General features: G+C 39.7%; 1 protein-coding gene across 1 annotated transcript in view; it reads right to left on the bottom strand.

Moving 5' to 3' along the window:
• Positions 1–24531, bottom strand: part of tns1a (tensin 1a) — a 116449-nt gene that overhangs the window by 73008 nt on the left and 18910 nt on the right. The window contains exons 2-3 of the mRNA XM_061716067.1: positions 12521–12635; positions 8519–8556 (exon numbers count right to left, since the gene is read on the bottom strand). Coding sequence (XP_061572051.1) covers positions 8519–8556; positions 12521–12635 — 153 coding nt within the window. The remainder of the gene's footprint in view (positions 1–8518; positions 8557–12520; positions 12636–24531) is intronic.

Genomic DNA, 24531 nt, shown 5'->3' with positions numbered 1-24531 from the left:
TTGGACGGAAACCATCGATAGAAATATTGACAATAAATGAAATCACAACTTCTGAGTTTGTTTGTTTCAAATTTTTAAGCTTTTACAGCATTTTGTGAAATTTCTCATATGCTCTCACAGGGAGAATTTCTCTTTTTTCTCCTCCTTTTCTTTTCTGCTGCTATCAAGCTTTCTTTGGTAGCTCAACTTGAACCTGGTGAATAGATTCCCAAACCACCTCTTTTTAAAAGTATTCTACATTATCTACAACCCAAAAAACTTCAGTGAGTATCTCATAAACAGTACTCGAGTTATAAAAAAAAATCAGGGGGGATGGTGGATTTTTATCATATGGGGACAGATAATTTGTGCTGATTACAAATAATATAATATATTACAAATAACAGCACTGACCAAAACACCTGCAGAAATACTGCAGGAATGACATAGCAGCAGTTAAATGCAGCCTTCTGTAAGCTTTAAATATCCACTGGGCTTACATCAAATACATCAAAACACAACAATAAAAAACACTTTTCTGAACTTATCAATATGACTCTGTCCTTCACAGGATAAGTAAAATGGATCACTGCAAAAACTCAAAATCTTAACAAGAATATTTGTCTTATATCTAGTTAAAATGTCTCATTTTAGTAAGAAAATCTCATTACACTTAAAACAAGACTCATCACTGGGAAAAAACAACAATTTTCACCTGTTTCAAGTAGATTTTCACTTAAAATAAGTAGAAAAATCTGCCAGTGGAACACGATTGTACACGAAATCTTGTCCCACTGGCAGATTTTTCTACTTATTTCAAGTGAAAATTTACTTGAAACAGGTGAAAAATGTCAAATAGCAGTAAAACCACATTCATTGATGAAATGACATAAGGGATGGAAAGGAGGGATGGCAGTTTTACTGGGGGGGATGATTTTGACTTTTTTTTATTTCAGTGGAGATGCCATCCCCCGTCATCCCCCCTCAACTCCAGTACTGCTCATAAGTGAGTATACCATGTTAAGTGTGTTTTCTCGAGGAGCACTGGGGGGGAGGGAGGAGCTACCGCACAGTGTTTGGGTGATGTGTGACATCATCCAGAAATCACTTACCCTGCCTTTAAGGTGTAACAGCTTCATGCGTCACTACAAATCATCTGAAAGGGTCTGAACTTCCACGTTATACTGCAATTTAACAAAAAACTGAATGTTTTCCTGCAAGACAACCCAGGACCACATAGCAGACTACATAGTACCAGAAAATGCAGAAAATCCCCCAGAGTTAATGCTCCTGCTCCTATAGAAATACAGGAAAGCAACAGAGGAGGCTGTGGGAGAAAGAGCCCCTGGTGTGTGCTCAGTATTCCAGCCACCGTCCTAACAAGCTCCCACCCAAACAAAACACTGACAATAAGCAAACCTATACTGTTTCCTTGGAACTGCAGGATCATAAATGTCGAGCATACTCAAGGCTCAAAAGACACGTCCACAGGGACATGTTTGCAGTTCAACAGAAAAAGAAAAAAATGTAAAAATGAGCGGCAGCTGGATTATATTAATATTAGCCTCTCTTCATTCATTATATTTGTGGACATTAGTCTTTTAAATATTGGATATGACATTTTAATACACTTTAAAAGGGAATAATTGAACCACATTTGGTTGCAGCGCTTCAAAGTTTAAAAGAACGAGACTATTAGTTCCACTGACAACAAGATTGGAGAAACTTTTCTGGGGAAAAAAGTAAAACGGCTCCTCGGTTTCTTTTACTTTCAAGTCAAATGAACTTCAAACTGTGTTTAAGATGCAATCTGTCACCTTCTGCAACAAGAAAAGCTAGCCACAAATCTTAGACATCGAAGCAATTAAGATAATGAAATGGTAACCATGTTGGCAGGATGATAAACAACATTACCCATAAATATTTTTGAAAGTTAATTACGTTCACTTTGACATGCCAGAAGTAGATTATCTTGTTGAGATTTCTCAGATGAACAGAGGTAAGAAAAGGTTGTGAAATAATTTAGCGTGTGATTTTATCTCCTCTCAGAATGGTCTGCTTGCTTTTTTAAACATTTAAATGAACGTAATTCTCAGAAAAACACATGACATCATTTTCTTTTCTGAAAACAGGCAAAGATAAAGTCTAATTAATGTAAAACTGTGGTACTCAATCAGGTTAGCCCCAACAAACTACGCTGCATTGACTTTGGTGACTGCTGTCCAAGTAATCATCAATCAATCATCAATCACACTTTGCTCATTGTTAACTAATTTTCATGATTTCTTTCCACATTGAATTTAAATAAAATTACTTTTTAAACTCTTTTCATGATTCAAAACTGTAAACAAATAACGTTTACTCTCTAAAGTACAATATATGGTTCTCTGTAGCAACAACGCAAATTACCTATGCATGGGGCGATGCCTACATTGTTCGTAGCTGTTTGCGTCATTCTGTAATTACACCACCAAACACAAGGGGGCAGTGTGGCTTCTTCTCAGCAGCAAGACTGCGCTGCTGTGCTTCCTTGTGTTTACATCCTTCATGCACCTCACACATAGCAGCAGGAAGGTTAGGGAATCAGGTTTTGTCTGGGTTTTCTGAATAGTGCTTTTGAAGCTAAGTGCCATGTGGACAGGAACTAACTCCACCAAACCTCCATGAATCCAAAAATGGGCAAAACTAGAAGGCATGGAAGCATGTGGAACATGCTAACCAAACGGCAGCACTTGTTTTGGATGTTGTTGAACTGACATCTGAAACATGTGCTACCAGAATTGAAGTGAGGACTATTATGTTCCTGTGGGCCCACGGTCAGGGGGTCACCATGAATCACCTAGATTTGTGAGGGTCAACCAAGCCTTGATGAGCTAGGAACGAGTAGCCAGGCGCAGCAGACTGCAATCTTTTTGCAAGTTAGTCAACTTTGAAGGGTTCTGATATGATGCCTTACAAAAGGTAGTTTGACTGGAGAAGCCATCTAGGGTCGCCAACCATCCCTTGAAAAACTGAATCGTCCCATATTTATAAACTAAAGTATATTCTGTATAATATATACTGTATAATAGTCATAAAATGTCAATGGAAAATGCCATTGAACTGTTGAGTTCATAAGTTTTTTTTTTTTTACAGTTTTTCTACAACTGTAGCCTACAGTCATGGCCTTTGAGGCACAAATATGTTTACAATATGTTTTTCTACAGACTTTCTGTTTGCACTTTTGTTATTGCACTAAAAATGTGCACTTTTAAAGAATGGATGTTCTCATTTCTTATTGTTTTACATTATACAATTTTAAGTTAAGCAGAACAGGTTTCTGTTTAAGAAAGATACATATTTTATTCAGTTTATTTTGTATTAAAGTGAATTGCTGGATAATAATTTGTTTTCCATCTGTTCATGGCATTCAAAAATATGCATCTAATTCAATTCAGGTTCCAGTCAAATAGTTAAAAAATAATTTCACTCACAAAAAAGGGGGCTAAAAAGTTCACCACGCCAGGAAAGGTGAAGGCAATCGGGTTGGCCGGCCCTGCCAAGGAGGTGTCCCTTATTTATTTTTCAGGGAGTTGGCAACCCTAGACCCATCGGCTGTGAGAGGTAAACAGCAACAAGCTAGGAGACAGTCTAACTGGGATTCTCTAGCTAACCTTCAACTCAGAGATGAAGACATCTGCTTCAGGCTGCTTGACTAGACTTCCCCAAACCCTTCAAGGTCGGAGGTCAAGTCAAGACAATACTCAGTGATAAGCAGCTAAAATGATAATAACTAGCTATCAACCATGGTCAGTCATCATTCAAAAGCATGTCCCTAACTATGCATGACTTTGTGGCTTTACGCCATTTAGCCTGATGTGATACATAAAAATTCCTCTTCAGCTCAGTTATCATGGATGTCAAATCTAACTCGGAGAGTCGGAGACCAATACTGCTGCAAATTTGGACTTATTAAACATGGCGGTCAATGGAAATGGCTTTTGAAGCTTAGCAGGCCTGTTGTAGCCCCTTGTTGGACAAATACCACAAATACAAATACCACCAGGCGGACTAATTACATGTCTTGTGGTCCAGGTGAATCCAAGACCATGTAACATTTCATGGCAGACATTAGCTATGGAGAATCCCCTGCTACCACAAATATACTGCACGTCGTTGGCTTGATGTAGAAGCATAAACCACGCTGAACACTATATTCATTAAACTATGATGAGACAGCTGATCACAGCCACATTAAAGTCCCTATTGACTCAATTTAATGCCATGAAACAAAAAGATGGTATAAGATAAATGCACAACTATTAAAATCGTTCAATCAAAAAAAAGGTAGGAAAAACATTAAAAAAGGGGTGAGAAAGAACACACAAAAAGTGAAATCAGAGCAGTTACCTTCATGTCTAGTGAAGTGCAAATGCTTTAGATGACTGTACTCATCAAGGTTAGAGCTGAGTCTCTGGGGAAAAGCATCACTGGCTTCCATTTCCATCACAGAGTCTGGTTTTCGGCCCCCCGAGAGAGACACGACCACACCGAATTTCATTTCACTGAACAGAGGTTTGGCCTCAAGTAAACCAGTTTTAGGACCACCTCGTCCTCATTGAGAATATTTCATTTTACATTTTCAACTCAATCCACAGTTTCTCCACGCTGCTTTCTAAAATGATCAAGTGTGAGACCTTGTCGTCGAACATCCATGAACCTCAAAGTCCTCCTCTCTCATTTAAATTCTTGTCCAATGTCTGTCACAAGAGGAATGAATGAGCTATGATGCTATCCTGATTATTCCCCACACTGCCACCACAAATCGCTTTTCCTGGTTTTCGGGGTATTTGGCAGATTTCTTTTTTTTTTTTTTTTGTTTTCTTGGATCCGTTGCAAACATGCAGCTTTTGTTCCTACAGTAATATTTGGGTGAACGGATGGTTTTCTTGGAGAGGAGATATGAATCAGGGCAACGTGCAGAGGAGAAAAAAGGAGAGGAGAGACATTTTAACATTTCTCCCCACCAGTCACAACTAAAACCACTAAAAGTAGCCTCGTCCCCTTCTACTCTTTCCCTCCCTTCGCTCCGTCAGTCATTCCTCCCCTCCCTTCCTTTTCATTTGCTCTCCCCATGCATTCTTTCCCCTTCCACTGCAGACGGGGATCAAATGTGGTGAGTGTGATTTTGAGGAGGTAAAAATGGGGAACATGTTATTTGAAGTGGGGAGGCGGAGACGGTGCACCGCATGGCTTCATTTCCTCTCCTGTAGGTCCTACGTCTTTCTGTTTTCAGAACTGCCTGGGGTTTAGAATATCACCAATTTGATCCATGTAAAGAGATTTTTTTGCAAATAAGTGAAGGAATTGTGACTATATATTGGCTAGCTGTCGCCATTGGCACGCAGCATGAGTTCCAGTTCAGAACAAATGCTGCAAGCATCAGTTCTTAAAAGAGCCCTATGACAACTGTGTCATGTTATCTGAATTAGTTATGAGGGCATTACGCATTTGATTGGCCAATGCACATTTGAGATCACGTCGTATTGCGATGCAGCAGAAGTTGAGCTATCTCCAATGCTTTTGCTGAGTCCTGGTGTCCTAAAGGTTCTGCTGCAGTGCCTTCTCCTCAGGCACATCCTCTGCAGGTATTACAATCAAAGATAAATAAAAGAAACGCTGCAAATATAAAGAAATGCCGCTGCAAATAAAAAAAAGAACAACGCAAATAAAAAAGCCTCAACGGTAGTGAATTACCGGGGACTATTTTTGCTGATGCACCGGTGTTTTTTACGTGAGAGGAGAAGAAGAAGACGAAGAGGACGTAAGTGAAAAGGAAGAAATAAGAAGAGCGAGGAATAAGAAGAACAACGAACGCGAAAATAACGGAAAAGGTTAGTGTTCAACGTTGCTACGTGTAATTTTTAATGTGCAACACCGGTGCATCGGCAAAAATAGTCCCCGGTTATTCACTTCAGTTGTGGCTTTTTTATTTGCGTCGTTTTTTTGTTTTATTTGCAGCAGGGTTTATTCTATTTGCAGCGTTTATTTTATTTGCAGCGGCGTTTGTTTCTGTTTGCAGCGTTACTTTTATTTTCAGCAATGGCGGGTCTCGGCCACCGTACAATCCCCTGCAGGTTGGAGAACCTACAAACTCATGCATCTTGTATTCTTTTACTGCTTGATTGCAAATACATCAGGAGGGATGTGATAGGCAGGAGTTCAAAATAGTATAAAAGTGATGATTCTATAATTACATTTTTCTGTTAAAGCAGCACAACGTAACTTTCAGCTTTTGTTGAGTTTGGCGACTCCTTTGGACAAAAGCGGTAGTGCTTTACCAGTAGTGTGGAAGGGTTCCTACCATGCTCCTCAAAGTTACATAGTGCCAGTGAAGGCGATACAGACCCCTCAGACCATGACAGAGGTGTCATTAAACCTGTTGGAAGTTGATGTACCATCACAATGACTCTGGAAATATTATATTAAGGTGGAAAAGTTACGTAGTGTCGCTTTAATGAAGTTATTGAAGATTTGATCCAACAAAAATTGGAACAAACCATCAAGCCAGAGCCTTAGGCCCCGTTTACACGTAGCAAAAACGGTGGCGTTTTCCTGCGTTTTGGCCGTTTGTTTACACGAAAACAAAGCTCAAAGTCACTAAAAACCATAAATTCTGAAAACTCTGGCCAAAGTGGAGATTAGCAAAAACTCCGTCTTCACGTTTGCTTGTAAATGGAGGGAAACGGACATTTAGGCTTCAGAACGTCACATTATGCCACAGAAAAGTCACCACACTGCAAAAACTCAAAATCTTAACAAGAATATTTGTCTTATTTCTAGTTAAAATGTTTCATTTTTAGTCAAAAAAATCTCATTACACTTAAAACAAGACTCATCACTGGAAAAATGTGAAAATTTACTTGAAACAGATGAAAATTGTCAAATAAGTTATTTATCTGGTAATGACTCTTGTTTTAAGTGTAATGAGATTTTTTGACTAAAAATGAGACATTTTAACTAGAAATAAGACAAATATTCTTGTTAAGATTTTGAGTTTTTGCAGTGCAGCGTCATGTGTGCGACCTGTTTTTGGCCACCGTCAATATTTTCTTGTATTTTACCTGTTTTATATTCTAAAGTCACACTTAAAAGTAACTCCACTTCTCTGTCACTCCAAACGAAAGACTCTCGTTCATCTTGGAAGTAACTAGAAGTTACTCGTGTCATTTGTTGATGTTTTTTTCCAGGATTCCAATTGGCTAGCATGACTTTATCTTCTCGTTACACTGCCCCCTGTAGGTTTGGCTGCTCATAGCACCTTAACAGCGTATTTATGCAGGTTCGTGTAAATGATGGTATTTTTCAAAACGTAGATGGGGAAATATAAACGTGGCCTTATTTACACAACCACAACATTGTGTTCCACGGCTGTTATGCCTCTGCACCACCTTGGGACAGGGTGATGGTCGGAGCCCTTTGGGAGTCATCGGGGTGAAGCCACTGCCCCTCCATGTCAAGAGGAGCTACATGAGATGGTTTTGGGCGTCAGGGAGATGTCCATGGTGCCTGCTGGATATCTCCCTCGAGTGGGATTTTGGGCATGTCCAACCTCGAGAAAACTATGAGGCCGACCTGGGAATTCTTTGCGGTCCTGGAAGAGCTGAAGGATGTGGCTTAGGAGACTTGGGGAAAAGGGAGATCTAGGTCTCATGGTGGAAATTCATGGATCGCTGGGTTTTTGACGACAGCGTTCAGACAGGCAGGACAGGTTGGACAGGCTATTTTATGGACTTTGTCACTCATGCATCCTACATCTGTAGCATCCTCAAATTCCAGCAGTGATGGGGAAGCTGAGGCCAGCACCACCGTGCTTGTCCCACTCTAACAACTTCCAACTGCTGTTTCTTCAGCTCTGAATAGCAGCCACTGACCAGAGATGCCAAGGTCTCGTTGCTGACTATAAAGTTGACTACAAAGTAGAGGAAAAGGACGTCTTTAGACTGCAGAACACCATGATTCCTTGTGGAAGTGCACACTGGGAAGTGAGTAGTGCACCTTTGTGGGATTATTACGAATGCATAGCAGAGCAGAGGCCGAAGGAAACGGAGAGTCCAGTGTGTCTTTACACCACAGTTACGATGTGAAAATGGTGTCGTCCTCATGGATCCAATTTGAATGAGGATTTAGTAATTGGAATAATCATTTATCCCCTTGAATATCCTTAAAAGAAGATTTTGGCAGCCTTCTAAAATGAAATGATTTAGTGTGAATCAGACTGAGATAGTCAACTCTTCTTACCTAAACCCTGCTGGCTAACGTAACTAGAACCTGCTGTTGCAAACAACTCAATGCACGTGAGTGAGGCGTAGTACCTTTCTTTCCTACGCCAGTATTAAAGCTGAAATCTGAGCTAAATATCTGGGATCACGGATGGAGTTGAGTGTGAGCTGTATTTGCAGGTATGCATGCACAAGCACGTACAGTAGACAGGCATTCGTAGTGCATAACTTGTACATATATCTGATAATAAAAAGGTAAAGGATGTGCAGTGTCTTACCTTTACTTCACATTTCTTATGGCAGGACAACCGGCACGCTGAAAAACATAGAGGCAACATTAATTACACCAAGGAGAACAGAAATTGCTCGCATACGAAAATATTCCTGAACAGTATAAATGCAGATACTGCACCAAAGGAAATACCACTTGAAGACGTAAGGAACACCCTGCATGTTTCAATCTGAGTAGATCCAAAAATGAACCAAATCTGCAGGAAGCAGTCAGCCTCGTAGATGAATTACCCTTCTTAAGTAAAGAGAATTAAAGATTGCTTTTTTATTTTCTGCTGAATGGACTGAAAATGAAACTGCACCAAAGCCGGCTCCGTCCTTGCAACGAATATGCTGTGGTGCTGCCCCCAAGTGGAAAAGTAAAGGAAGCGTCATTTATTTCCTTTGTGCTTCAGCTCTGTAAGGATTTTTGCAAAAGATGAAAGTTTGGTGTTATAATATTGGTAAAATAACAGCTGAGCTCCCACTGAGAACCTAGACGTGATATGTGAACCTGCAGCCGTCAAGCAGCCCTGCTGTGATGCTTGTGCAGGTACAACCTTCAGCTCCCCCGCTACCTGTCAACCTAGGTGGTCTCCTAGTGATCCAGCACTCAGAACAAATGAGGAAGGAGTGAAGAGGAAGAGGGGGGGGCTTCGGGAATGTTCCAGGCGGTCTGAAGGAGAACCAGACTCTTAGAAAAACATGCATTGGTTAATGAAGGTAAACCGGCATCAGGGTGATAAATGGACGACTTGATAATAGCATGTTTGAAGGGCTGATTGGTGATTATTTGTAAAATGAATATCAGTCTGAGCAGCTGAAACAGCAGCTGTGCAAACCAGACACATTTTTGAGTTAACTCCCGTTGGTTTACTTTATTAAGATTAAACAGACCCCAAAACTTAGAATAAATAAACCCCTCGTCATCCGTGAATCAATGTATCTACAAAGGGATTATTGATTCATCACACATGCGAGTTCCAACGGCTTTATTTGCAGCAGGTTTACTCTCTCTCGTGCATTATTTTTGTCCTCTACAGGTAAAAACTGTGACTCGCTGCTCTTTACTTCAAAGGACAACTGGACTCAGAAAGTCGTTTGTGAGCTTTCAGTGGTCGTCACTCGCAGACGGAGGTTCCTGTTTGTGTGAAGAGATTCTCCACACACGGAGAGGACAAGCAACTGGCTCTCCCAGGACTGAGGCATGATGCTGCCACCGCCGTGCTTTACAGCAGAACTCACTCCTCCGGGATACAATATCAAATCCATAACATAAAACTTCCTCTGGACAGGCTTGACCTTTTTCCTGCAAACTCTCGTCAAGCCTGACGGAGTAGATTTTGAAGCCTCTGCCCCGGAGCGTAGCCGACAGTGACATCGGCGTTCCAGCAGATCTTTACCTCGGTGCTTCCTGTTTTGTTTCTGACCATCGATAGCATTTCCTGTCCAGCAGACGGAGGGAGACGGCTTGGGTCTTCCTTCAGAGCTTGGAAAAGCATCAACTCCTCCAATAACTTGTGCTCGGGTCCATCTGCTTGAACAGGGTTTTTTCATCGTAGTGAAAACCATTCTTGTGAGGCTGTGAGGCAACTTCTAACACGACATAAAAAGGACACCGGTAAAATATGGGAACAGGGGAACGTTTGAGCAAAAATTTCAATTTCCCTTTTCCTTCAAAAAAAGTGCATTTTTAAAATTAAGTCCAAACTCGAAAGATGTATTTAAAATTGACATAGATTACCTTGTTTGCAGCTATCCTTGTCCAGTTTTTGATATTATTATATTTTTGCCTTTGTTTTATTTTGTTCTTTGTTCTATTATCTTATCTGTAGTATCTGTTTTTCTGCATTACCAATTTATTTATTTATTTATTTATTTTTTCTTTCTTTTTAGGTCCAAGGGGTGGTGGGTTTGGAAGGGGCTGAGAATGTGTTAATGCTTGTTTAAAATTATTGTGGATGCCACCTTTGATAAGAAAATCATGAAAAAAAAATAAAAACATTTGATCACAAAAAAAAAAGTGCATTTTCCAATAAAAATAAGCAACTTGCCACGAAAGGTCTGAACATTAGGGCTGGACCCAAATGTTCAGATATCCGTTTGTTGGGTGGACATCACCCCAGAAAATACTATTTGAGCCTCATGATTAGTGAACGTTCCTGTTTCTGCTGATTAACTCGTTTACGCCGGTAGTTTGGGAGTTTTGATTCAGGGTCGGTCTACTCTGTGAACGGACAGAAGATTAGAGGAAAGGTAATTTTCCCTGCGTTCTGCTCTGCACCTTCCTCTTCTTTTGTTTCTCCATGTCAATCCTCTACCCCAATTTCTTGCTCTCCTGCCTGGCTCCCTCACCCCCCTTCCCCCCGGCTTTCATCCCCCTTTTTCTCTCGTTTCCATCTTATCTAGGCTAATGCAGCAGCATGCTAATTTTAAACATGAAAATCCTCGGCCAAAGCCCGACACAAGCCCGCTCTTCCACTGCTGGGCTTCCTGGCCCCGGCTAAAGCTGCTGCCTTTGTACTGCAGTTCAAAAACCCAACACAGAGAGAGACTGGGTAAAAATAATGTAAAGAGAGATGGTGGGATAAAAGAATATAAAAACAGAGGAAAACTGAGGCGGCCCAGGAGACTTCTGATGTTCATTTCCCCAGGACGGTTCTTGGACCTGCAATAAAAACCTACCGTTCTTCTAAAATTAGAACCAAAAGCCATGTGAGTGGGTTGTGGGGTAAAAGGAGCAGAAGTGGAGGGAAGGAGGGAGAGAAACCGGTATAATCGCAGACGCAGGCGGGCTTAAATAGAAAACTGTAACGGACTTGGACCAAAACCAAATGGAAAAAGATGCATTTGATTATTAAAGAAATTCTAAATTCTCTGAATACATTTTTTATAGTCCAGCACATATTCACATCATGGGTTCAGTAATAAGGGAAGCCCCCTGCTGCCAGTTTACAATGTCAAAGGAGAATAGCTGCTGTCAAGCACCAAGTTCATCTCTAGCCTGTGGTGTCGTCCTGATGATCAGATTCTCCCCGGGGTTAAGATCTGGACTCTGTGGCCAGTCCAGGTGTGAAAGAGATGGACGTCCCGTGCCATCAGGGCATGGAAAAATACATCTATTTAAGTCTATACACTAGTCATCCAGTGCATTCAAGTTGCCAGATGACATTTATCCACATGTTGTATTCCTGAAGCTAGATCTGACCAACCAAAGTTACCCCAAATCATGTTCCTGCCACCGCAGGTTTCCATGGTTACCACTACATCTACATGATGGGTCCATCATATCAATATTCTTAACCTGATCCTCTTGTCACGTTGAAACAGGGGTAAATCTGGACTCATCAGACCACTTTGCTTCAGTTTCATATCATCTTATAATAAATTAAACATTGTTGTCATCTCATCCTTCTAATAAGTGGTTTACTGAAGGCTAAGCAGTTGTTAAACTAATTAACTTGCATTTTTCTCTCACACTGTGTGTGGAGATGCTCTTACTTTCTTTATTGAACATTATTGTGAGTTACACGTTGTTTTCTTTGATTAAATTTAACCAGACAATTAAACACAATCTTATTCTGACTACATTTCTTGTAATGTTTTTATTATTATATTTTATTGTTGTGGACTGATTAATTTTTAGCCTTAATTCTTGAACCTTTATCATTATTTCATTTTAATTAACTATATTGTATGTCAGTGTGCATTGGTCTCCCAGTTTTTATTTTTGTTTTTATTATGCTTATTTGTCAGTCAAAATATCAAAGCACTTTGTATTTCATGTACCTGGATGAAAGGTGTACAAATAAAATTTGATTGATTGATTGATACATTTTCCCTTGAAGATGATGGTTCAGCTGATTTCCATTTTTCAATGGCAATTATTGATGATATTTTCACTTTCTTGAGAAAGTGACTGTTTCGTTTTTTAGAAATACGACTTCTTCCCTCCCTGAACTTAGTCCCATGCATCCTGGAACAACGTCAACCTCGTCCAAGAAACTCACCTTTACAGATGAGGCCCTCCTTGGTGATTGCCTGCTTGCATATATCGCAACTCTTGGCCTTCTTGAAGGGCTTTAGCTTGAAGTGGTGTGTGTGGACGCCCTCCAGCTCGTCGGGCTGCAGAGAGAAGGAGAAGGAAGAAGGATCAGGGCTGAGTTCACTCTCCGAGGTCTATGGCCAGTAATATAAAAAGCCTCACTGCGGCCACCAGCCCCCCCAACGTCCAGGAACGATACCTGCCTGCGTGCATTTGTGCAGCATTGCGTGGAGGTGTATTTCTCTGCACCAAGCTGGTATGCGGCTGTCTTTTGGAGGTGCGTTGCCCTTATTGCTGAACCGCCTGAGGACACAACAGCTCTGTAAGCTGCAGCAAAACCCAAGCGTAGACATGCAGAGAAATCCAGGATTTTGACATCTAAATGATGATGAAGGTGCACTGTGCTCTTGTTTTAAGGAGAAACAAGAGCAGAGACATTTCCAAACTCAATCCCATGATTTATCCAATTTACTCCGGATTTGCAGGAACATTTCCAACACTTCCAAAGAATCGTGACCTCCCCTCCAACCAGCTGCACATTACTAAGTGTTAGTTTGATTAGTTTAATGTCAGAAGTGCAAACACCCAGCTGCTTCACTAGTTTGAAATTTAAAAGAAACCTTAACTCTAATTAAAAATTTAATATGAATTGACTGCATGTGGTTCTACGAGGCTGTCTGGATTTGTTTAGCCTAATTTATTAAAGAACAAAAAGTTATCCAAAATCTCTCCTCATTTCATTTCCGCTCGTATCACTGAAGGACAAGCGCCCTCCTCTGCTGTGTTCTTTGTTTCCCAGCATCCCTCTGTCTGATCAGCCTCTTTGGTGAGGCACAATAATGATGCCATTTCCTCGCTGTATTTGTGCAGCTGGGCCGCTCTGGGTTTGGCTCCGCTAGACTGTAAATCTGAGCTCTCCGTATTGAAACTAGCACTTTATGGACACCTTGTTCCAGCAATCACCTTGAAAGTCCCTCTGGGAATAATTAAAACAAATGCATTTCATTCAACGGATCCAATGAGCACTCAAGAAAAATTGAAATAAATCAAACGTCCGTCGTCTAGAATCTGACAATGCAAGGTCCTTTTTCTTAACGCCTACTCGGATGTTTCTCCTAGAGGTGTTCAAAGAAAGTACCGGTAGTACTTTTTTTGTGTTTAAGGCCCAATTGAAGCTTTAGTTCAACAGTAACGTTCCACGATACAAATTAAGGCTGGAAACGCTTCTGGGGTGTGACGTTTCAATTTACAGGTTCCTCGTTAGTGTCAGAGTTGTCAGTAGAAGTCACTCAACAATCACGTCATGAAACCAAAGTCATAGTCTTGGGTACTTCTGGGCATGTCTTAGAAAAGTATTTTCACTGCTGCCTTCAGGACGTCGTTATGCCCAACCTGCTTGTAAGGGTAATCACTTTTCCAAGTCTTTTATCCCCTCTGCTGTCCAGCTATTAAATTTATACTTATGAATTTGTTTGGTATGTGCATTTAGGTACTGTGTACCTTCTAGGAATGATATCATCCGGTGTTTGTATAGACTGTTTTTTTAATTAATTAATTTATTGGTATCAGCACTTTTTAATGCAACAAATTGCAGATTTTTGCACACAGCTGCCAACTTTCTCTCTGTGTTCTATTGAATGTGATATGTGTGTGTTTGGGCACAAGCTGCCAAATCAAATTGCCCTTCAAGGGATGAATAAAGTTGTCTTGAATCTTGAATCTTGAATAGTCTAGGTGGGAACTTTAGAACCAAGGAGACCAAGGAAACCATGGAGAAGCCTGTTGAAGAAGGTAGACGTCAAAGGGCCTGTTGTAACTCAAACCATGAGGCTTTCAGAATCCTAAACAATATGTCTCGTTGCCTAAATATGACCAAAAAGCAAAAGATGGTCAATTAAAATATCCATTCATCCACTTTTTATACCCACTTTAATCCCATTCAGGGTCACGGTTGTCTGCTGGAGCCTATTCAGATTAAATAGAATAGTAGTAATAGTAGATAGTAGAGCCATAAATCAGTAGCCCATTTATTCTTGTCTCCACATGACACTCAACTCTCTTCATCAATGTATTACAACAGCTCGCTCCAGTACCAACCCTGACAAAAGTCTTTTCCAAATGAGATGCAGATCACAAGTCTGCATAACCAATATTGATGCTGAAGGATATACAATTACCCAGTGACTGACTAATATGGTTTCACCAAAGTTTCACTGTAGGATCTTCAGTCAGTATGTACTGTATATGTACATGTTGGGAGCGGGGATTACTTATTTCAAGGTGCATGCATTTGAACTTTTGCCATTTTAATTCAGATGTATTTTTAGCTTGTAAAACCTGCAGTATGAGGCAGAAAGTTGCAGCACAGCAATTTCACATGTGTACATTAGCACCTCTGTAATCCCTTGAAGCACATATGCAAATGCAAATGCAGCATCTATAGATGAAGGAGGAAATTGGTAGGTTTCCATTGGTAGTTTGTGTTCTGTCAGAGCAGTAACCCGTGAGATTAGAGCGGGTTTTGGTTTTTCTCAGGCCAGAATGATCAGCTCCGCCATTTGCAACAGGATCAGGCTTTTCAGTGATGAAATCACAAATGATAACCGTGTTTAGCCAAAGCCTGGTTAGCCCAGCAGTCTTTTGGTAGAATTAACAGCACAAAGCTCAAAATCATTTTTTCCTTTGAAATATAAATTATTGTCATCTGTGTCATTATTTTTAAAGATCAAAAGTCAATAGCGCAAAACTGAGGAAGTGATTGAAGGCTAGTCATTAGCTAAACCAGCCACCAGGTCCACACCTCTCATTATTATTTTAATTTTTTTGCTTCATAAAATGTTATTGATGTGGTAAAAAAAAAAAAAAAAGGTTGTCATAGATAAGACATTTAGCAAAACCACTTTCAAAGCTATGGAGGTAGATTTGTGTCTTAATTATTCAATCAAAAAAAGATTGTTTCAATCAAAAAATATATTTTCAATATAAAAAAAATCACTTCAATAAAAAAAAATGATTTCAATCAAAGGAAAAAAGTGTTTGAATGCAAAAAAATATTTTAGACTAAAAAAAATGCATTTGAACACTGTTTTTCTTTGATTGGAAATGTTTTCTTGATAGAAGTTCATTTTTTTTGTTTGAAGCAACTTTTTTGAAGTAGTGTTTTTTGTTTGGGCCATATTATGGGTAGGACATGTGTGTTTTTATCATTTAATCAAAAAAGAAGTTGCTTCAAAAAGAAAAAAATATTTTCAATGAAAAAAAAAATCACTTCAATAAAAAATAACTTTTTCAATCAAAGAAAAAAAGTGTTTGAATGCAAAAAAAATATTTGAGACCCAAAAAATTGCATTTGAACACTTTTTGGGATTTAAAATATTTCTTTTCGATTTGAAGTGATTTTTTTTTTGATTGAAGTCTTTTTTTTTTTATTGAATCATTTTGACACAAACATCCCGCAGTGGGCGGATGCTTCCCCATTGGTCAGCCCAGAGTCAGACATGTTTGAGTGACAAGTGTCTCACAAAACTCACGGATGACCTCACAGGTTTGTCCACTTCTAATCCTTCACTGCATCATCTTTAAGCTCCTTTTCTGGTTGCTTCTGAATCTTTTTTTTGCCCTATGCCTTTTCTCGTCTCCATGTTCTGCAGTCATTTTGGCTCAAAGCTTTTCCAGAAGTGTACTTCTCAGCATTTTCGATCCCTCATCTCCCTGAATCCTAATGGCTTTTGTCACACCGCAACACGCTCCCTAGAAGCACCAGCGAAGAATCGTGGCCCAGCTCGTGGGCGCTGTTCAATAGCGCAGACGGCTTCAAAGAAAACATTATGCAACAAGAATTGCAAATAATTCTCTGTCATCCATCTCATGAGTGATCTTTTTACTCTGTCAGGTTGTTGATGTACTGAACCGCAGCTCAGGTTTATAAACAGGCAGACTGTGGGTGTTTCATCCACAGACGCTCTGATTAAAGTGAAGGCTGTAATCTGACCTGACTTGTATCCATTGTGGTTATTGGAGAACTGACTTAACTGTCAACTTAAGGGAGAAAGTCAGACAGAATACAAATAGGGACAAAAACAGTGGAAATGACTTGAAAAGTATTAGTTTGCCAAGATCACACAGGTATTCCCTGACGTTGAGTCATTGAGTCACATATCTAACTGTGTAGACGACCAACTTGTTCAGGTGGACACTTTTTGCAGCGTAAGCCTTGCCAGGTTTATAAATAGCATTTAAAGCACCTTGGTGCCAGCCCTGATGTTAAAGATGACCTGGCAGAAAGCCGTCAGATGAACCAATCACATGCAGGCAGTTGTGTCACAGTCAGGTGCCATGGTTACCTGGCTGCCACGGCAACTGGGGTCAACGTGCTCTGTCACACAATGATGGATGAGGCCGTGTTGAAAAAAGAGAGGGGAAAAAAAACATACAAGAGCGAGTTTGCACAGATGTACATGTATAAAAGGGAAGTCAGGCCTGCAGTGAGACAAGAGGAGAGCAAATGGCTTTTGGATGTCTGCCATTTAGCATCTGGAATTCAATGTTTTTTCCAAAATAAGAAGAAATCTCCCCAGCAGCTTAAATCGCAGGTAATCAGCTTTGAGAAAAATGATGGAAATGACCCTTTCTGGCTGTTATTTCTTTTCTTTTCTAGAGAGTAAATATATTACTCACAGTAAGGTAACAATTATGGGCATGTAATCAGACAGCTGATTGACTAACAGTTTCTTAATCATCCACGACTGATTCTATCATGTAACTTGTAGAGGTCTGCCTCAAGATGAGTTTGAATTTGAAAGAAAAAGAATATAAAAGGATAAAAGAAGTTATAAGGATTTTGTTGGTCACCTTGTTGAAACATGAAATACCTTTTAAAACTTTCAAAATGGTAAAGTTCATGGCAGCGTAAACATTCAGAGATGCTCAAAAGACTTACAAAGCAACACAACTCATGTCAGTTAAATTTGACCTCTCTCTTGGAGGTTTTCCCCTTTATAACATTTATGTATTTTGGATGTGATCAGTATATCGTTATTGACAAACTATGTGCCTTGGGTTTACAATGCCGTTGTAATTAAACCGCTACATAAACTGGTCTTGATTTGGGAGTGCTAGCTCATTATAGACAGAGATCACCTCTCCCTGTCGTTTCTAAACTTCTTGAAAAACCTGTTGCAATTTCCTTAATTTACCATTTAGAAAGATATTATTTGTCTGAATAGTTCTAGTCATGAGTCAGATCACATAGTTTAGGACTGGGTTTTCTTTTACAAAGGTTTAGTCATTCTATTTGGAGTAAAGGATACACATCAACCTGGTTTAAGTCATATTTATCCAGTTTGTACTGTACATGAAAATGAGGGGTCTTCCTTACACATAAAAGTTAGGGTTCTGTTCTTGGGCCATTACTTTTCACTCCATTTATGCTTACATATAGTAATATTATTAGGCAGCACTGCATAAACAATAATTGCTATGCAGATGATACTCACCTATACCTATCTGTGAAGCTTGCAATTGACTACAAACATCTATTAATGAGATATAGCCCTGGATAACTTTCCTGCTATGAAAGTCAGACTAAGGTTGTCATTTATGGACCTGAACATGTCAAAAATGGACTATGAAAGGTATTACTTAGGCATCTAATTATGCTGTAAGGAATCTTACAGTTATATTTGGCCAGGATTGAAGATTACATCACACAGTTCAATTGATTTCAATTTACTTGTTTACTTGAACTACTTCACAATAAAGTAATTTCAAAGCTTAAGAATAATTAACAACAAAAGAAAATGCATTATCCAGTTCATGATCCAATTCATTCCAATGTATAATCCAGTTAATTCCAACTGAGTCCAAAATTCAAATGTATGTAGCCTATGTATTGTAATGCCAATTAAAAGAAACAACTGCCTAGCTAAAGCAGCCAACACATTGCACTGAAGTGAATGCCTGCTCAGGATGGACAGGAGGAAAAAGTCCAAGGAAAGGGTTAAAAAACCTCCAGAACCAGACTCGGGGAGGATACCCATCTGCCATATGCCAAGAAAGAGAGATGAATATACAGTCATAAATATGCAAGTAGAGTATGCATGTCCTCCTAAGTTAATCATTTTTTACTATCACTTCAAGTTTAGACTGCTGCAATTCCTTGTCCACATTCCACAATCCTACAGTAAGATTTCTGGTGAGGGTGGGCAGGGGAGATCTTATTTTTCCATTCATTGCCTCCCTTCATTGGCTTCCTGTTAAATTCATGATCACATTTAAACTTTAGGCCATAGCTGCCTCTCATCTTAATGATCCTACAGTACAGTTCAATATTATCCAAATGGAGCACTTGGCTTACTTGTGGTTTCTAGAGTTCTTCTTTTTGATAAAGCTCATAGTTAGGGTCTCTTTATAGGCATGTAGACAACAAAGTCTGGTTCTCCTAAGACCTTTTTTCCCTCTCCACTGTCACCTCTTGCTTGCTCTCATTGGGAGACTCAGTGCTCTCTGTGTAAAGTGCCTTGAGATGACTTTCTAACTGACAATATACAAGTTAAATGATCTAGATCAGCGGTCGGCAACCCAAAATGTTGAAAGAGCGGTATTGAACCAAAAACACAAAAAACAAATATGCCTGGAGCCGCAAAAAATGAAAAGTCTTGTATAAGCCTTAGAATGAAGGCAACACATGCTGTATGTACAGTATCTATATTAGTTATAACTGGGGGAAGATTTTTTTTTCATTATGCACTTCGAGAAAAAAGTCAAAATGTCGAGAAAAAAGTAAAAAATTCGAGAAAAAGTCGAAACGTCGAGAAAAAAGGCAAAATGTCGAGAAAAAAGTCAAAATTTCGAGAAAAAAGTCGAAATGTCGAGATCAAAAAGGAAAGGAAAAAGGAAGAAGAAAGGAGAAAAAAAGGAAAAAAAGAAGAAAAAAAGATGGAAAAAAGAAAAAAAGAAAAAAAAGAGAAAAAAGGGAATAAAAAGAGAAAAAAAAGAAAAAAGGAAAAAAAAGGTCAAACATTTTTGAAAAAGCTCCAGGGAGCCACTAGGGCGCCGCTAAAGAGCCGCATGCGGCTCTAGAGCCGCGGGTTGCCGACCCTCGATCTAGATTAAAAACAAAATGAGTCCCAACATCAAAGTAATGGTCCTTTTTCAACAACTTTTTTTTTCTGTCTTTTACTGTGTCTGCGGTTCTGAGCAGCAGCAAAAAATCCTCAGCCCTGTCCTCTGTTCCTCTGTTGCTGTGTTGGAAGAAGACTCCCAGGAGGTGCTGGTGAGAGAAAATGGAAAGGGGAGTCATGTAGAAAGAAAAGAGGCTTAGAGAGAAAGTGAGGGGGAATGGATGTAGACTGAGGAAAAAAAGAGGAGTTAAAGGGATAGAGTGAGCAGTCTAAGAGCTAAGGATGGAGGATGAGGAGAGTAGGTGTTTTTTGTGTGCATGGGCCTGCAGAGAGGGGCCCACTAAATCAAAGCTTTGCTGCTCTTCTCCCTCAGTTGCACTTAGCTAATGAAAAGCATCACTAGACTACCTCGACCGCGACCCCACTTACAGCCAACATGTCGGGGGAGGAGGGGTGTGAGACGCAGGGAGGACGACGCTGCCAAAGGCACTGATCTGCCCTTCTGCTCAGAGATGAACAAAAATGAGTTCTGTCATGGGAATAATGATGTATAGAAGAGAAAAACGTTATCATCATAAGGGATACAGTATGTGATGCCAAAAATGACTTTGTCTGTGCTTGAGAGCAAATACCTGAGTATCGGAAATGACACAGTCTTAAAATCTGTAACCAATGAGGCAAAAAATTAGCCAAGAAGCTGCAGCCGACTTGCTAAACTGACATCATGTACAGTTCCCTCAAAGGCCACTAGGGGCAGAGTCCAAAAGTCTGTCAATCCCCACTGACTCTGGAGTTCAAATGTTAAAATGTCCAGTTTTGCAGCAGAAAGAAGCATATTTACAGCCTGATACAACTAAATGTTTTTTTTGTCTCCAAATATGCACTGCAAAAACTCAAAATCTTACCAGGAATATTTGTCTTATTTCTAGTTAAAATGTCTAATTTTTAGTCAAAAAACACTTAAAACAAGAGTCATTATGAGAAAAATACTTTATTTGACAATTTTCACCTGTTTCAAGTACATTTTCACTTGAAATAAGTAGAAAAATCTGCCAGTGGGACAAGATTTATCTTCTCATTACAAGCAAAAAAATCTACTTGAAACAGGTGACAATTGTTGTTTTTTCCAGTGATGAGTCTTGTTTTAAATGTAATTTTTTAGATTTTAGATTTTTTTGACTAAAAATGAGACATTTTAACTAGAAATAAGACAAATATTCTTGTTAAGATTTTTAGTTTTTGCAGTGTGTATTTTGCATCCTTGGCAACTAGCTGTCATCACTTTAGCTACTTAGCATATTCAGTGAGCTTGACGTGAGAGCTGTGAGAGCTCAAAGAGTATAATTACTGCTTGTTTTTTTAAAGATAACATGACTTTTTTCCACTGGTAATGGTACTAACAGACCACCGTGAACAGCTCTGGATTGATATGGAGGAGTCCTGGGTGAAGATGGGTCGCTTTAGGCTGATTTCAGACCTTAGCCCAGCGACGAAGGCGGCCAACGGGCTGCAGGCTGACCCCTGCCCGGTTCTAGCCGGACTGCGGCTGGCCTGGGCCATGCGGCTGGTGACAGATGGCCACGGTAGGTCTGGCAGTCCTCACTTTGACTCTGGCAGTCCACCTCCTTTCAGAAGCTTTCCAACGGGCCAGGTTTGTTCATTCTGCCCATTCAGCCATTTTTAGACAAACCGGGGTTGGGTGGAGTCACTTCTTGTCAAGATGGAAAACACTCTAGGTCTAAAAAAACCCCAAACACATAAAAAACCTTCAAATCTTCATAAACCTATGGGTGATCTCACAGGGTCTATGATTTAAGTTATAGCTCCTTAATGTTAGCCTATAAAAATTGAAACTACACAGGCATAGACCGACAATGATTACAACAAGATTTTTCCCTCGTCTGTAAATCTTCAGAGTTCATGTTATGTTCAGCATTCCCATCTGTCCTGCAGTTTTCCCAATCTGGTGCAGTTAAAAGCATGAGTCTTTGCAAAATTGCGGTCGGGGGGGCCGGGGGTCTTTGCTAGGTGAAAGAAATGCATTGTAATGTCAAACATTACTACTGTACAGTGTCAAGAGAGAAAAGTCTCCATATAGAGTTTTATTATTGCAGCCTCGAGATTGGGTTTGAGCCGGCAACCTTTTGGGCCGCTATGACTGGAACTAAATCCCAGATGCAGAAAACCACACATGAACATGAGCGCAAACATACACACATCCATCTTCACTCCCATGAGTATGAGAAACAAACGTTTTCTAATGCAAAATTCCACATATGGTTCCAGTTATAGTTCAGTAAGAGGGAACTCTTTCTGCATGAACTGGGAGTGAGGAATGTTGGAATAAAGATGTACAGTATCATTTTGCCTGATGATGCAATTTAAAATGTAAATCCTGCAGGCCATGAATTGCTCAGTCATTTCCCTCTAGTGCACAATAATGATTACCAAGGATAGTCAGTTAGGGATTAAATTAATGTTGTCTTTGAGTTGAAAAGGTTTTTTTTTTCCATTCAATAATCAGCAAAGGAATTATATGCTTTGACAAACTTCTAAAAACAAACTAAAACACTTTTACTACACACATTATGTGTTAAAATGAGTGATTTTCTGCACGACTGGCTACCGGGCTGATGGATGAGGTGGATGTGTGGATCAAGTGAGTCATGCAGCAAAAAAAAAAAGCACCAAAAAGCAGGCAAAAGTCTGGATGACAGTCTGCATGAGTTAAGCAGAAGTACCGAGCCGCAGAATGGGGAAAGTCCTGACCCCCCCCCCCTCCGAGATGAAACAGCAGAGCCACACCTGCTTTCAATTTCCACCAAATTGAAAGGCTGTCGCAAACAATGGGTTCCTTTGTGAGATAGAGACCAGGAGGAAATAAGAACAAGAAACAGAAAGAGACACGAGAACCAGGATCTATGTTCTAGGCAGGACAGGGTCAACATTTACAAGAAACAAGTTTATATAAGCACTAAAAGAAACAAGGCATGGTGGAAGAACCCACAACATTACAACCGAAAAGTACTGCATCGCAAAGTTATTTGTATTTGGAAAGTTCAGATTTATTCATCCTAAACTGACTTTAATTGAGCTTTCCAATGATATTAAACTACAGAAAGGAAATGAAGCATCAAAAAGATTAGATTTTGTGTCTCCATTGTATGAGGATAAGTCAGAAACGGCTAATTTTTACATTTCCCATAATGCAACTTTTCAGTTCATCCTGGTCCCATCCACACCCACGCAGGCTGTCTGTCAGTACAATTAACAGCACATCCAGCCACATCATGTTTAAAATAACAACGATTATGTTCTGTTAGGTCTTTACTCACGGCTCAGACGTCAGGTTCTACTAGAAATGGATTCACTTTTTGAGGCCAGTAATCTTTCCCGTCCCTTGCTGGATGTTAGCTGAGAAATATAGAGGTACCGCTAGCAAATTTAAAATTTGCTTTGCAGGCATGCCTTGCTAACATCCGCTGGAGCTCAATAACTATGCTGAAAAGTCATGGGGAGCCAACGGAATCAGTCTTTTCATGTACAGAGAGTCTCCTGGCTGATTGAACAGGCTGACAACAAAGTGGCAACATAATCTGGAAGTAAATAGCCTGGACGGCTGAAGCTGAGGAATAGCGGCGGTCTGAATCAGCTTTGGCATCGACAGTTTTTATCTTCAAGAATTGAACAGAAGATGGCACTCATCATTCAGATGCATTTACTGTTTTGGTAACAGCCCTGGGGTAAAAGTTTGATTTACCAGTTATCTCACTGGCAGCTAAATGAGACTTGGTGAAAACCCTCGGGTGGTTGTCTCCCTGTAAATCGCCCTGATGAAGGATTTACAGGGAGTGAAAGAGGAGAACAAAGTTGGACTTTATACCTTGCAACTTGCCATCCGCCACTGAAGTGAGATTCAAAGTGGCCAATGTCAGCTGATAATCAGCAGGTCCAAGTAGGGCTGGGCGATATATCGAGATTTTAATATATATATCGATATATTTTCAAATGCGATATGGTACGAGACGATATCGTTTATATCGATTTAAAAAAAAAATGTATTTTTTTTTTTCCATCCAAAAATGTATTTTTTTTTTTTAGGATTTTGATATAGCTTATTTTGTGACAAATTGACTTGAATGTTTTATTTGAGATTTGCACAAATGTTTTGTTATTTGCACAACTGTCAGCTTCAGTGGGAAAGTCTGCCTGTTACTGTCTACATTGCATTAATTGCACAGTGTATTTTCATTTAATTGTTATGCAGGAAAGGGATATTTGTTTTATTTTATTCAAGAAGCATTTTTATTCTATATATGCAGGCAGTTTATTTTTATTTCATTTGTTTTATACATTTTGATATTGTGCAGACCTCTGTTAATAAAGGAACCTGTGTGACATTTGGCACAAGGCTTTGTATTAAAACTGACTGTTTTTTTAAGGGTTTGCCTCAGAAAAAAATGAAGCTATTAGAGATGCTATGCTATAATACTTTGGGGGAAACCCCAATTATGGCACAGAAAAAATATCGATATATATCGAGTATCGCCATTCAGCTAGAAAATATCGAGATATGACTTTTGGTCCATATCGGCCAGCCCTAGGTCCAAGTGGTGAGACATGTTGAACACCAAGGTCTTGGGGATTGAGGTGGATGAGACCCATCTCATTTACGAATGGTAAGAGGCGTCTGGCCAACTTGCTCTGACGATAAAGTAAGCTATTCAAGAAGTAATCTGAACGTGGTTATGTATATCTGCCTAACTGTAGGCGGCTGGGCTGCAGATATTACAGATATTAGTGTTTGAGCACACCGATTGTTGTCAAATTCTGTATACAAAGACAATCATTTTAA

Source organism: Cololabis saira, chromosome 24 (assembly GCF_033807715.1).
Source record: "Cololabis saira isolate AMF1-May2022 chromosome 24, fColSai1.1, whole genome shotgun sequence".
Lineage (NCBI taxonomy): Eukaryota > Metazoa > Chordata > Actinopteri > Beloniformes > Belonidae > Cololabis > Cololabis saira.
This window is presented reverse-complemented; position numbering and strand designations above follow the sequence as displayed.